We start from the raw sequence: 13,817 nt of genomic DNA on the forward strand, positions 1-13,817 counted from the left end.
AGCTTCATTGCCCTTCTCTGGACACCTTCCAGCACCTCAACATCTCTCTTGAATTGAGGAGCAGCCCAGAAACAGACACAGCACTCAAGGTGTGGCCTGAGCAGTGCTGAGCACAGGGGCAGAGGAACCTCCCTTGTCCTGCTGGCCACACTGTTCCTGAGCCAGGCCAGGATGCCATTGGCTCTGCTGCCCACCTGGGCACACTGCTGCCTCATCTTCAGCTACTCTCTACCAGCATCCTCAGTTCCCTTTCTGCCTGGCTGCTCTCCAGCAACTCTGTCCCCAGCCTGTAGTGCTGCTTGGGGTTGATATGGCCAAAGTGCAGAACCCTGCACTTGTCCTGTTCAGTCTCATCCCATTGGCCTCTGCCCACCCATCCAGCCTGGCCAGGTCCCTCTGCAGGGCTGTCCTACCCTCCAACAGCTCCACAGCTGCTCCTAGCTTGGTGTCATCTGCTGCTTCTGCATTTTGGGAAAATTGTTATGTGCCTTAAGCCAGGCCTATGCACATACCTAGTTTTTGGCAAGGATGTCTATGTGAACTTCAGCTAATACACAGTGTCAAGCACTGGCTGTGGACAAAGCCTGCCAGTGCTGTGGGATGTTATGCTAGCTTTAGCTTTACTGCTTAAAGAGGTGGTGCAGCCACCATCCCTGGAGGTGTTCAAGAAAAGCCTGGATGAGGCACTTGGTGCCATGGTCTAGGTGACTGGATAGGGCTGGGTGCTAGGTTGGACTGGATGATCTTGGAGGTCTCTTCCAACCTGCTTGATTCTATGATTCTAACTTTTCTGGAAGTCTGTAAAGCTCTGACCTGGAGGCTTTGTTGCATGTTGATCAGCACTGTTGCATCTGCAGAGGAAAAGCAGTGGAGGTCTCTCTGTAGAAACCTGTACTAGAGAACACCAAAACTGCCACAAGCAATCCGCATGGTTGCTCAGCTTGAAACAGTTCTGTAACACTGGATGACCTGTGTCTTGCTACAGCCATTTCTAAGTGTGCTGTTGTCACACACAACACCACTCACTGAGAAAGCAAGTTCTGCTGTGTAAGATTCAGAGCACCTGGCTTTGTGTGCCAGTTTGAGCCTAGCTGGAATATTTTGGTGAGAGGAATTAGATTCTAGGCTGTGAAAAGGAAATACTGGTGATGGCTGCTGGACTCATAGGCTTGCTGAGATGGATAAGAACAAGAACACAAACATAGAAAATGGAGTTGCTCTCTGGGCTCTGGGACTGCATGAACTTCTCTCTCTAACCTAACTTGCTGCCTGACTAATCTGTCTGCTTTCTAACTCCCCTGGCTGACCCTCTAAACTCACCTTGAACATAAGGCAACATCTTGATGATCTGGACGAGGGCATTGAGTCCAGCATCAGTAAGTTTGCAGATGACACCAAGCTAGGAGCAGGTGTTGATCTGTTGGAAGGTAGGAGAGCCCTGCAGAGGGACCTGGCCAGGCTGGATGGGTGGGCAGAGGCAAATGGGATGAGATTGAACAAGGCCAAGTGCAGGGTTCTGCACTTTGGCCACAACAACCCCAAGCAGCACTACAGGCTGGGGACTGAGTGGCTGGAGAGCAGCCAGGAGGAAAGGGACCTGGGGGTACTGATAGATAGTAGGCTGAAGATGAGGCAGCAGTGTGCCCAGGTGGGCAGCAGAGCCAATGGCATCCTGGCCTGCATCAGGAACAGTGTGGCCAGCAGGACAAGGGAGGTTATTCTGCCCCTGTACTCAGCACTGCTCAGGCCACACCTTGAGTACTGTGTCCAGTTCTGGGCCCCTCAATTCAAGAAGGATGTTGAGGTGCTGGAATATGTCCAGAGAAGGGCAACAAAGCTGGTGAGGGGCCTGGAGCACAAATCCTATGAGGAGAGGCTGAGGGAGCTGGGCCTGTTTAGCCTGGAGAAGAGGAGGCTCAGGGCAGAGCTCATTACTGTCTACAACTACCTGAAGGGACATTGTAGCCAGGTGAGGGGTGACCTCTTCTCCCAGGCAACCAGCAATAGAACACGGGGACACAGTCTCAAGTTGTGCCAGGGTAGGTATAGGCTGGATGTTAGGAAGAAGTTCTTCACAGAGAGAGTGATTGGCATTGGAATGGGCTGCCCAGGGAGGTGGTGGAGGCACTGTCCCTGGGGGTCTTCAAGCAAAGCCTGGATGAGGCACTTAGTGCCATGGTCTGGTTGATTGGATAGGGCTGGGTGCTAGGTTGGACTGGATGATCTTGGAGGTCTCTTCCAACCTGGTTGATTCTATGATTCTATGATTCTATGATCTGGAGTAATGTAGAGGGGTGGGGAGAAGGTGGAAGGGTGGTTGGGAGCCCCTCCTGGGGACTCAGGTTTCTGGGAGGGCTGCTGTGTTTCTGTGTTACTTCTTTAACTTGTCTATTTCTGTAGATATTGTAAATACCTGCTTGTATCTTGTGCTAAGCTGTAAACAGAGCTTCATTTTTTCATTTCCAGCTGGGTGAGTCTAGTCTGGGTGATTTTCTTAAGGGGTGGAGGGGGGGGTGGGTAACACCCAAATCATCACACTTTGCTTGGTTCCAGTTTGGCTTTCTCAGTTCTCATGGTTTCCTTCAGTCATCATTTCTGCCCTTCTTTACAACAGGAATTTATCTATATGTAATCTTCAAAACCTCTTCCTAGTGCTCTCCTCTCCTTTTCCATCCCTCTGCCAGTGGATTAGATCTGAAATAGTTACCACTGACATTCCCAAATGTTTTCCAAAAGCTTTTCAGTTAAGCTGAGTCACAAAAATGTTGCCATTGCCTCATTTTTTCTGTGGCTGCTTTTAGACTACAACTCTGTGTGCGAGAAGTTCATTTTTGCAGCCATGACCTTAGAGAATTTCTGCCAAGCAGAAGATCAGGTTTCATGACACCTCTCAGATGCTCCAGCACTAAGGCACATGTCTCACACTGCTGCAAAACCAGAGAGGAGCTGTGCTCATGAACATAGTCATTTGCTGTGCCACTGTAGCCAGGACTGTGGTAGATTTTAAACTGTTCCAGAGGCTTTGAGTCCTAGCCAAGGTCCTGCAAAGCTGGCTGTGTTTTCCCTTTTAAAGTGTGTTCTTGTCCCCAGATGACTTTTTGCAGCACTGCCTGGCAGTGGCAGGTGGGTGAGTGCCTCGTCATGCCACAGGGAACAATCACAGAACAGAAATGTTTCATCCTTCATGACATGGTATCCCAGAAGAGTATGGGGCAGCAGTGCTGTTGCTGTAGGTAATCCAAACCTTTGAGGCTTGCTAGAGCACTGAGATAATACACTCAGTGAGCTGAGTCCCCAAAAATAGGTGGTATTTGCTCAATCCAGTTTGCATTTTCATCTATGAGTTAGAGGATGTTTAACAGACTCATAGAACCATAGAACCATAGAATCAACCAGGTTGGAAGAGACCTTCAAGATCATCCAGACCAACCTAGCACCCAGCCCTAGCCAATCAACCAGACTACAGCACCAAGTGCCCCAGGCAGGCTTTGCTTGAACACCTCCAGGGACAGTAACTCCACCACCTCCCTGGGCAGCCCATTCCAATGCCAATCACTCTCTCTAGGAAGAGCTTCCTCCTAACATCCAGCCCAGACCTCTCAGCATAACTTGAGACTGTGTCCCCTTGTTCTGTTGCTGCTTGCCTGGCAGCAGAGCCCAACCCCACCTGGCTACAGCCTCCCTTCAGGTAGTTGCAAACAGCAATGAGGTCTGCCCTGAGCCTCCTCTTCTGCAGGCTGCACACCCCCAGCTCCCTCAGCCTCTCCTCACAGGGCTGTGCTCCAGGCCCCTCACCAGCTTCATTGCCCTTCTCTGGACACCTTCCAGTACCTCAACATCTCTCTTGAACTGAATAGCTTCAGGTGCTGAGCTATTGCCAGGCACATTCTCACCTTGGCATTTCTCTGTGATTCTGTACAATCTTACATGCAACTTGAAAACTTCTTAGCAAGAGTTTCATTAGCAGTAATGACTTCTTCACTTCACGCTCTGTATTGGCCTGTTCAATGCTGCCTTACCATCATTCTGACCTGCTCCCTTTATTCTTGCAGTGTTTCAGTAATAATTCCTGGGAATGTAACAATTGGCAAACCAATTGCAATCATGAAATTGTCACAGAGGGGGATTCTGCCTGTACGCCGGTTGGGGCTGAGCCAGCAGTCCTGGCTCACCGGAGAGGTCCCAGGAGACTGGAAACTGCCAACGTGGTCCCCATCCAAAAGAAGGGTGGGATGGAGGAACCTGGGAACTACAGACCTGTCAGCCTGACCTCAGTGCCAGGGAAACTGATGGAGCAGGTTAGCTTGGGGGTGATAAGAGCACACCTGAGGGATGGCAAAGGGCTCAGGTCCAGCCAGCATGGGTTTAGGAAGGGCAGATCCTGCCTCTCCAACCTGATCTCCTTCTATGATCAGGTGACTGCTTGGTGGCTGTGGGGAGGCCTGTGGATGTGGTCTGTCTGGACTTCAGCAAGGCCTTTGACACTGTCCCCCACAGCAAACTGCTGGCTAAGCTGTCAGCCCGTGGCTTGGATGGCAACACTCTGTGCTGGGTTAGGATCTGGCTGGAGGGCTGAGCCCAGAGAGTGGTGGTGAATGGTGCCACATCCAGCTGGCGGCCAGTTACTAGTGGTGTCCCTCAGGGATCAGTGCTGGGCCCCATCCTCTTTAACATCTTCATAGATGACCTGGATGAGGGCATGGAGTCAGTCATCAGCAAGTGTGCAGATGACACTAAGCTGGGGGCAGATGTGGCTGAGTTGGAGGGCAGAAGGGCTCTGCAGCGGGACCTTGACCACCTGGACAGATGGGCAGAGTCCAAGGGGATGGCTTCAATAGCTCCAAGTCCAGGGTGCTGCACTTTGGCCACAGCAACCCCATGCAGAGATACAGGCTGGGGTCGGAGTGGCTGAGAGCAGCCAGACAGAGAGGCATCTGGGGGTGCTGATTGATACCCACCTGAACATGAGCCAGCAGTGTGCCCAGGTGGCCAAGAGAGCCAGTGGCATCCTGGCCTGCATCAGCAATGGTGTGGCCAGCAGGAGCAGGGAGGTCATTCTGCCCCTGTACTCTGCACTGGTTAGACCACACCTTGAGTACTGTGTTCAGTTCTGGGCCCCCCAGTTTAGGAGGGACATTGAGATGCTTGAGCGTGTCCAGAGAAGGGCAATGAGGCTGGGGAGAGGCCTTGAGCACAGCCCTACGAGGAGAGGCTGAGGGAGCTGGGATTGGTTAGCCTGGAGAAGAGGAGGCTCAGGGGAGACCTTATTGCTGTCTACAACTACCTGAGGGGTGATTGTGGCCAGGGGGAGGTTGCTCTCTTCTCTCAGGTGGCCAGCACCAGAACAAGAGGACACAGCCTCAGGCTGTGCCAGGGGAAATTTAGGCTGGAGGTGAGGAGAAAGTTCTTCCCTGAGAGAGTCATTGGGCACTGGAATGGGCTGCCTGGGGAGGTGGTGGAGTCGCCGTCCCTGGAGCTGTTCAAGGCAGGACTGGACGTGGCACTTGGTGCCATGGTCTGGCCTTGAGCTCTGTGCTAAAGGGTTGGACTTGATGATCTGTGAGGTCTCTTCCAACCCTGATGATACTGTGACACTGTGATACTGTGAGAAATTAATTAATGCCAGTGGATATCTGTATATATATATATATGTATATTATTAACTTCCAATATTTCAACTCTTGCCACCCCCAGCTGTGGGAGAATACTCCGGCAGCAGGATGAGAGCTGGTAAACATGAGAACTCGTGCTGGGAGATGTCCTTGAGCTGGAAGCTACAATGAGCAACCCACGCACACCTGCAGGGGCCTGGGCCTGCTGGCCCCCTGGGGTGGACACTGCGGGTTGTTATCGACACAGGGCAACCTATCTGCACCTTGCACGTGGCTCTGGGCCAATCTGTACTGTTCACTTGTGCCAGCCCCAAACTGATTGTATACACCTCCTCTGAGCACTATATAAGAGGCTTCACTACCCTAATAAAGTTGTACTGATGCATAGCAAGCTGCTGAGTCGACTCATCAGTACCCTGATCTTGCCTCTCACCAGCCTCCTGACTCTGACACCCAACCACTGAACTTTAATGTGAAATTGTTCTTTACACAGTTAAGAAGACATTATGGGAATATATATATCTACAGAAACTTAGTAATAACTAGCAAACATTGAAACTATTAACAGAGAGAGAGTTTTCCCCACGGCTTAATGCCGCCTGGGGTCTTACACTATAATCTGCTCTCTGCTTTATGGCAGAGGGAACAGAAATTACAGAGGCATTCAAGTGTTTACTCACAATTTGGATTAATCAATAATCACCCTCCAGAGCTACGTCACAGCCTACTGCAAGTGTCCAATTCTTCAGGGTCTCTGCCTGTGGACTTTGAGGCTGGAATCCTCCAGTGCCAGGGGAAATGGCAGGCTCTGGTCTTACTGCTGCTGGGTTCTGCTGGCTGCTCTGTGTACAGGGGTACACAGGCAGGATCTCCAGGTGCAGGGGCAGGATCTCCAGGTGCAGGGCAGGATCTCCAGGTGCAGGGGCAGGATCTCCAGGTGCAGAGGCAGGATCTCCAGGTGCAGGGCAGGATCTCCAGGTGCAGGGGCAGGATCTCCAGGTGCAGGGGCAGGTTCTCCAGGTGCAGGGGCAGGATCTCCAGGTGCAGGGGCAGGATCTCCAGGTGCACGGGCAGGATCTCCAGGTGCAGGGGCAGGATCTCCAGGTGCAGGGGCAGGATCTCCAGGGGCAGGGGCAGCAGGATCTCCAGGTGCAGGGGCAGGATCTCCAGGTGCAGGGACAGGATCTCCAGGTGCAGGGGCAGGATCTCCAGGTGCAGGGGCAGGATCTCCAGGTGCACAGGCAGGATCTCCAGGTGCAGGGGCAGCAGGATCTCCAGGTGCAGGATCTCCAGGTGCAGGGGCAGGATCTCCAGGTGCAGAGGCAGGATCTCCAGGTGCACAGGCAGGATCTCCAGGTGCACAGGCAGGATCTCCAGGTGCACAGGCAGGATCTCCAGGTGCAGGAGCAGGGTTCTGTGCAGTCTGAGCATGGGTCCAACGCTTGCTCCTCAGGCTATCGACTGCAGACAAATGGATCTGCTCCTGGCTCCCCACGGCAGTGTGCACCCCAGGCACTCATACAAAGGCAGGCATAGAGCTCCAAGGAAGTACACAGGCAGGCAAGCAAGCAATGTGGTGGAGCTGAAAGTAATGTGGGGCAGGCTGCACCCTGGGCAACCCATTCTAGGCTCTCACTACTCTCATGCTCAACAACTTCCTCCTCACCTCCGGGCTGAATCTCCCCACCTCCAGATTTGCTCCATTCCCCCCAGTCCTGTCACTCCCTGAGAACCTAAAAAGTCCCCTCACAGCTTTTTTGTAGCCCCATTCAGATACTGTGAAAGGCCACAAGAATGTCACCTGGGAGCCTCCTCCTCTCCAGCCTGCACAGCCCCAAGTCTTTCAGTCTGTGCTCACAGCAGAGCTGCTGCAGCTCTCTGAGCATCCTCCTGGCCCTGCTCTGGACACACTCCAGCATCTCCACATCCTTCTTGTCCCAGGGGCTCCAGAACTGGATGCAGTACTCCAGGTGGGGTCTCACCAGAGTGGAATTGTAGATATGACACAAGCACTTACTTTGGTTTGCTGTCAGGATGGATAGTAGAGAGCACAAAGACAGGGAGAATGACATCCAGGATCTCATCTAGAAAAGGATAGGGTAAAGCATCATCACACACATCATGACCAAAGGCAGAACACCAGGATGAATGTGACTTTACCAGCTCCACTGCTCCTGAAGCCAAGTCACAACAGTATAGACAGGTTCCAGGTGTACTGCATGGAACTTTTGGCATAGGAAAGATGCTGCTTCCAGTACCACAACCAACCTCTAATATTGTCTAAGTGGCAGTGCTTCATACCTGGGCTCTTAAAGAATGTAGGCAGCTTGTCTAATAAAGTGTATGTATGGGAAGGAAAAAAGCAACTCATTTTCTCTCCTGCTCTGTTGGCCTGTCTGCCTGTGCCTGTTCAGAGTGGGGTAAAACTCCCCTTAACAGGTTTTTTTAATGTCTCCTGGACTCTTACCAGAAGGTTTTTTACAGTCTGTTGCCTGCCTCTCAGATTAAAAGAACACTGGCATATTTTAACAGTTTCCTAGGATTCAAATAGTCTTTAATTAACAGGGAATTGATGTTTTGGAGTGCAACCAAAACATGGGAGACTTTGGATGCAGAGAGCAGTTCTAGCTGGCTGGGCAAGGGGCAAACAATAGGTAAAACAGAGTGTGTTATAACCAGGTAGCCACTTATTGGTATGCAAAGGGATTTCTTCATTTGCATTCTGCTCCCAGAGAGCTGCTGGTTGGTAGCATTAGCAGGGAGGAGCTTTCTATCGTGCAGAGTCTGAATCAGCTCCGTCCTCTGCAAGAACAGAAAGTGTTTGTCAGTACCTTCCCCCAAACAGAATTCCAGAGGCTGCTGAAACGATTCTTGGTGGATCGGCACTGATCCGCTGCTGAGGCGACAGGGTACGTAGTGTTGGGAGGTGTAGGCTGCCTCTTTATCTGTGAGCTCCACAAATGAGCATTTCATCACAAAATTAAAAGCCTTCAAATGATCTGATTCTACTGAGCCGAAGAGTAGAGATTCCTCTTCTTCTTCTGAGGCACTTTGCCTTTGAAGAGCTGACCAATAGGGCTGAGAAGAGACACTGAAGTTATATCAGAATGAGACTAGCTGAAGTTCTAGTGAGAAGTCAGACATACACCACACTATTTTTCTAGATAACCCAGGGAGATAAACAGTTTCTTAGCTAATTATAGTGATAGACTACCTGTGGCAATTACTGGCAAAGAAGTGCAACCCATAGTCAGAGTCAACTGTGTTCCTTTTCAACAAGGCAGTAATTTGTGGACAAAGAAAAAACGTGTTTTTCATCCAATCCTGGGTTTTTGTGGATGCTTTTTTATGTTGGCTTTTAATTTTCCCCCCTAATTGCAGTACTTGCTGAATGCCTCTTCTGCCTCTTTCTACACCTAGGTGGTACATGCCAGAGCCCTGCTCTTCCAGCCCTAGTGCGTCCTCCTGCTCCGCCTTTGCAGCCGTCGCTGGATATCAAACCCTTTCTTCCATTTCCTCTGGACACTGCAGCAGCAGTCAACCTCTTCCCCAACTTCAATGCAGTAAGTACACTCCCAACAGTTACTGTCTGCCTCACTGAGACACAGTTTCCGTGGAAGAGGGCACAAAGTAGAATTTTATGTACTCAATTTAACCTGGAATATCCTCTCTCTCCTACTGAGAGCCAAATAGCTCTTTCAGACACACTGCTAGGACATAAATCAAAGCTTAGCTGAGTGTGAGTCAGAAGTAGTGTAGAAGGAAAAAATTATACGATCCCAAGTGACACATAATAAAGTTGCAGCTCATATCCAGGCCCAGGGCTTGTGAATTTAGCATTCTAATTTAAGACATGCAGGGTTTCACTATCTTACAGTTTGCTGCAACTCTCAGAGAATGAAACTCTGAGAGTGATGGTGTTTTTCATCCTATATCCAACAGGCTTCCTGGGAAATTTGGAAGGGCTGCAAAAGTGAAAACTGTTTGGGCAACTAAAGTAAGAATGAGTAAGAATGACCTGTTCACTGGCAAGCAATCCAGGGTAGTTTTGGGGGTTAGGATATGTTACTTCTCACACACTAGGTTAAAACAAGTTTAGATTTCTCTTTAATAATTGTTGTACTTAGTTCTGTTATCTATGATTAGGGAAATCTTATTTCTAGTTCTACTATCTATGATTAGGGAAATCTTATTTCTAGTTCTGCTATCTTTGATTAGGGAAATCTTATTTCTAGGAGTATGTTCAATATTTTACTGAAGCTACTGTGTTTCTTGGTGAAAATCTGTAATGTTTTCAAAGAAAATTCTACATTGGTTTTATTTGGCAAGTAGGACAAGGGAGGTTATTTGACTCTGTACTCAGCAATGGTCAGGCCACACCTTGAGTGCTGTGTCCAGTTCTGGCCCACTCAATTCAAGAGAGATTTTGAGGTACTGGAACATGTCCAGAGAAGGGCAATGAAACTGGTGAGGGGTCTAGAGCAGAGCCCTGTGAGGAGAGGCTGATGGAGCTGGGGGTGTGCAGCCTGCAGCAGAGGAGGCTCAGGGCAGAGCTCATTGCTGTCTACAACTACCTGAAGGGAGGCTGTGGCCAGGTGGGGTTGGGCTCTTCTGCCAGACAACCAGCAACAGAACAAGGGGACACAGTCTCAAGTTGTGCCAGGGCAGGTCTAGGCTGGATGTTAGGAGGAAGCTGTTGTCAGAGAGAGTGATTGGCATTGGAATGGGCTGCCCAGGGAGGTGGTGGAGTTGTTGTCCCTGGAGGTGTTGGAGCAAAGCCTGGCTGAGACACTTAGTGCCATGGTCTGGTTGACTGGATAGGGCTGGGTGCTAGGTTGGCCTGGATGAGCTTGGAGGTCTCTTCCAACCTGGTTGATTAAATATATAAGATATAGGAAAGAAAAACAAACCCCTCACCACCCTAGGACTGTGTGTATCTACCTGCTTTGAGAAGCAGTGGGGTAGAATTCAACATGCCAAAAAAAATCTGATTAAACTGAGAAAGTCTTAATTACAATAATTAAGAGCAATACAAGAATGCACACTTTCTAGAAGCAATTTGAGGCAATTCAAATGTCCATAATTAAACTTTTATTTATATACCTTTTATGACTGTCAGTTTTCTTTTTAAAGTGATGACATTTGATAAATCTTTTCAAAGTATTTATTTAAGCAGTCTTAAATCCAGGCAATTGACAGCAGTAATAGAAATCAAAGGAAATCTAAGCTGCAAGTCTTAAAATGCTCAGAAGCACAACACCAAACAATTATTGCTGTGAAGAAAGTCTTACCATTTTAAAATGCATATAAGTCTGCAGCAAAACTGTTAAAAGTGCTGGCTTTAACTTAGTTGCTGAAAACTCACAGTGAAATGGATAAATCATTGGACCTAGCACCTGGGGTCCTGTGTGCAGTTCTGGAGCCCCCAACACAAGAAGGACATGGAACTGTTGGAGCCAGTCCAGAGGGGGCCATGGAGATACTTCAGAGGGCTGCAGCAGCTCTGCTATGAGGACAGACTACAAGAATTGGGGCTCTGCAGCCTGGAGAAGAGAAGGCTTCCAGGAGACCTTTAGAGTGGCCTTCCACTATCTGAAGGGGACCTACATGAAGGCTGGGGAGGGACTACTGACAAATTGCTGTAAGGACAGGACAAGGGGTAACGGCAGAGGAGAGATTCAAACAAGATGTAAGGAAGCAGTGTGCCCAGGTGGCCAAGAGAGCCAGTGGCATCCTGGCCTGCATCAGCAATGGTGTGGTCAGAAGGAGCAGGGAGGTCATTCTGCCCCTGTACTCTGCACTGGTTAGACCACACCTTGAGTACTGTGTTCAGTTCTGGGCCCCCCAGTTTAGGAGGGACATTGAGATGCTTGAGCGTGTCCAGAGAAGGGCGACGAGGCTGGGGAGAGGCCTTGAGCACAGCCCTACGAGGAGAGGCTGAGGGAGCTGGGATTGGTTAGCCTGGAGAAGAGGAGGCTCAGGGGAGACCTCATTGCTGTCTACAACTACCTGAGGGGTGGTTGTGGCCAGAAGGAGGTTGCTCTCTTCTCTCAGGTGGCCAGCACCAGAACGAGAGGACACAGCCTCAGGCTGTGCCAGGGGAGATTTAGGCTGGAGGTGAGGAGAAAGTTCTTCCCTGAGAGAGTCATTGGACACTGGAATGGGCTGCCCGGGGAGGTGGTGGAGTCGCCGTCCCTGGAGCTGTTCAAGGCAGGACTGGACGTGGCACTTGGTGCCATGGTCTGGCCTTGAGCTCTGTGGTAAAGGGCTGGACTTGATGATCTGTGAGGTCTCTTCCAACCCTGATGATACTGTGATACTGTGGTACTGTGAAAGGGTTCCTTGCAGTGAGGGTGGTGAGACACTGGCACAGGTTGCCCAGAGAGGTTGTGGATGCTCTCTCCCTGAAGGTGTTCAAGGCCAGGTTGGATGAGGCCTTGAGCAACCTGTTCTAGTGGGAGGTGTCCCTGCCTATAGCAGTGGGTTGGTACTGGATGATCTTTGAGGTCCCTTCCAACCTAAACCATTCAAGACTCGTTTAGCATACTCTGGGGTTGGTGTTTTGTACCAGTTTTGCTTGGTAATAGCTGTATATAGTGCAATAGAATCACAGAATCAGTCAGGGTTGGAAGGGATCAGTCAGGGTTTATAAGGATCACCTAGTTCCAACCATGGGCAGGGACACCCTACCCTAGATAAGGATGGCCAGAATGGTTTATGTTGGAAGCAATAACAGCCCAATTGAAGGTTTAGAAATTGTCTGTTAAAGTTTTTAAAAGGATAGTTGTGTCCTCAGATGGTCTCAGTAATTGTTCAGTTCTGCATAATTTCAAGGCCAGTTCAATTACTGAATGAATGTTATTCTTCTGTTCCATAAATTTCCAGTTTCTTTTTTCTTACAAAACCTGATTTTATTCTACAACTACTGGGGGGTTGGGGGGGGTGCTGTTGCTGGGAGGGTGGGGAAAATGTGTGTTATTAGTTTGAAAGTAATAAAATAAAAACAGACTACTGATAGAACCCTGTTCTTCCCAAAGATCATTTTAGTGGTGTATTGTTTGGTATAAGCACTGTAGCTGGGTTTTACAGGCTCCTCATTGGTTCAGTTTTTAAGTAAACTGAGCTTAGTTTTCAGGAGTAAGAGTAGCATCCCTTTTGGCAAAGTACTGCTTCCTCTGCTGTGTGGCCATCTGCCAAGGTCACCTTTGCCAAATATGTTGGTCTCAAGTGTGAGGATGCTGTCATCAGAGCTGCTGTCTTCTGCCTTGCTGATTATCATCTTCACATGGCAATGTGACCTTTGATTTCTCATCATGTATGCTGACAGGCAGCATCATCCTCCCTATTCTCATTTTCATTCTGAGCAGCATGCTATCAAACACTGCTGTGTGTAGCTTGCACGCCAGGGCTGGTTAATGGCATCCTCCAAACATATAGGCAAAGGTCTACAAATGTAGACTAGATGAGAAGCTCCAGAACATCTATCCAAGCTGATAAATCTTTTGGGGACATGTGTCAAGGTCCAGAGAACAGAGATCAACAATACCTGTCCAGAGGAACAAGATCTGTTCTTATAGATTTCTGTGTTGTGAAATTAAGGTGCAAGCAAGACCAGAGATCACCACAAAACTATTTATTAAAGGATAAAGTTGAACAAAACAGAGGGAGAGAGAGAGTGGGACAGAGAGAGAGAGAACAATGGAGAAAGAGAGCAGAAGCAGGGAAGGGCAAGAGCAGGGATTATATTACCATCAGCCCCAGATCATAGAATCAACCGGCTTGGAAGAGACCTCCAAGATCATCCAGGCCAATCTAGCACCCAGCCCTAAACAATCAACCAGACCATGGCACTAAGTGCCACATCCAGGCTTTGCTTCAACACCTCCAGGGATGGCAACTCCACCACCTCCCTGGGCAGCCCTTTCCAATGCCAATCACTCTCTCTGGCAAATGTCAGAAGTGCTGACATTGTACTGTCTCTTTATAGAGAAATGCTTCCCATTTATCAAGCAGCTATGATAACTTTAGCCAAAGACAATCTTAAATGAATCTGAGGATTCAGATAAACTGGGTAGAAATATAAGGAGAGATGAAAGCAGAAGTTACATACCAGTGGACAAACTCAGGCCTGTGCACAAGAGCTAACAGAACCAAATGCTGATCTTAGGTACTAACAGAAAGATGGCTTATTTTATAACTTTTTTT

The 13,817-nt window shown here is 49.2% G+C and overlaps 1 protein-coding gene across 3 annotated transcripts in view; it reads left to right on the plus strand.

Moving 5' to 3' along the window:
• The window catches only part of ZNF385D (zinc finger protein 385D), a 595,307-nt gene that overhangs the window by 411,306 nt on the left and 170,184 nt on the right, over positions 1-13,817 (plus strand). For all 3 annotated transcript variants that reach the window (XM_064166852.1, XM_064166853.1, XM_064166854.1), the window contains one exon: positions 9,033-9,175. In XM_064166852.1, coding sequence (XP_064022922.1) covers positions 9,033-9,175 — 143 coding nt within the window. The remainder of the gene's footprint in view (positions 1-9,032; positions 9,176-13,817) is intronic.

This window comes from Pogoniulus pusillus, chromosome 28 (genome assembly GCF_015220805.1).
Source record: "Pogoniulus pusillus isolate bPogPus1 chromosome 28, bPogPus1.pri, whole genome shotgun sequence".
Classification (NCBI taxonomy): domain Eukaryota; kingdom Metazoa; phylum Chordata; class Aves; order Piciformes; family Lybiidae; genus Pogoniulus; species Pogoniulus pusillus.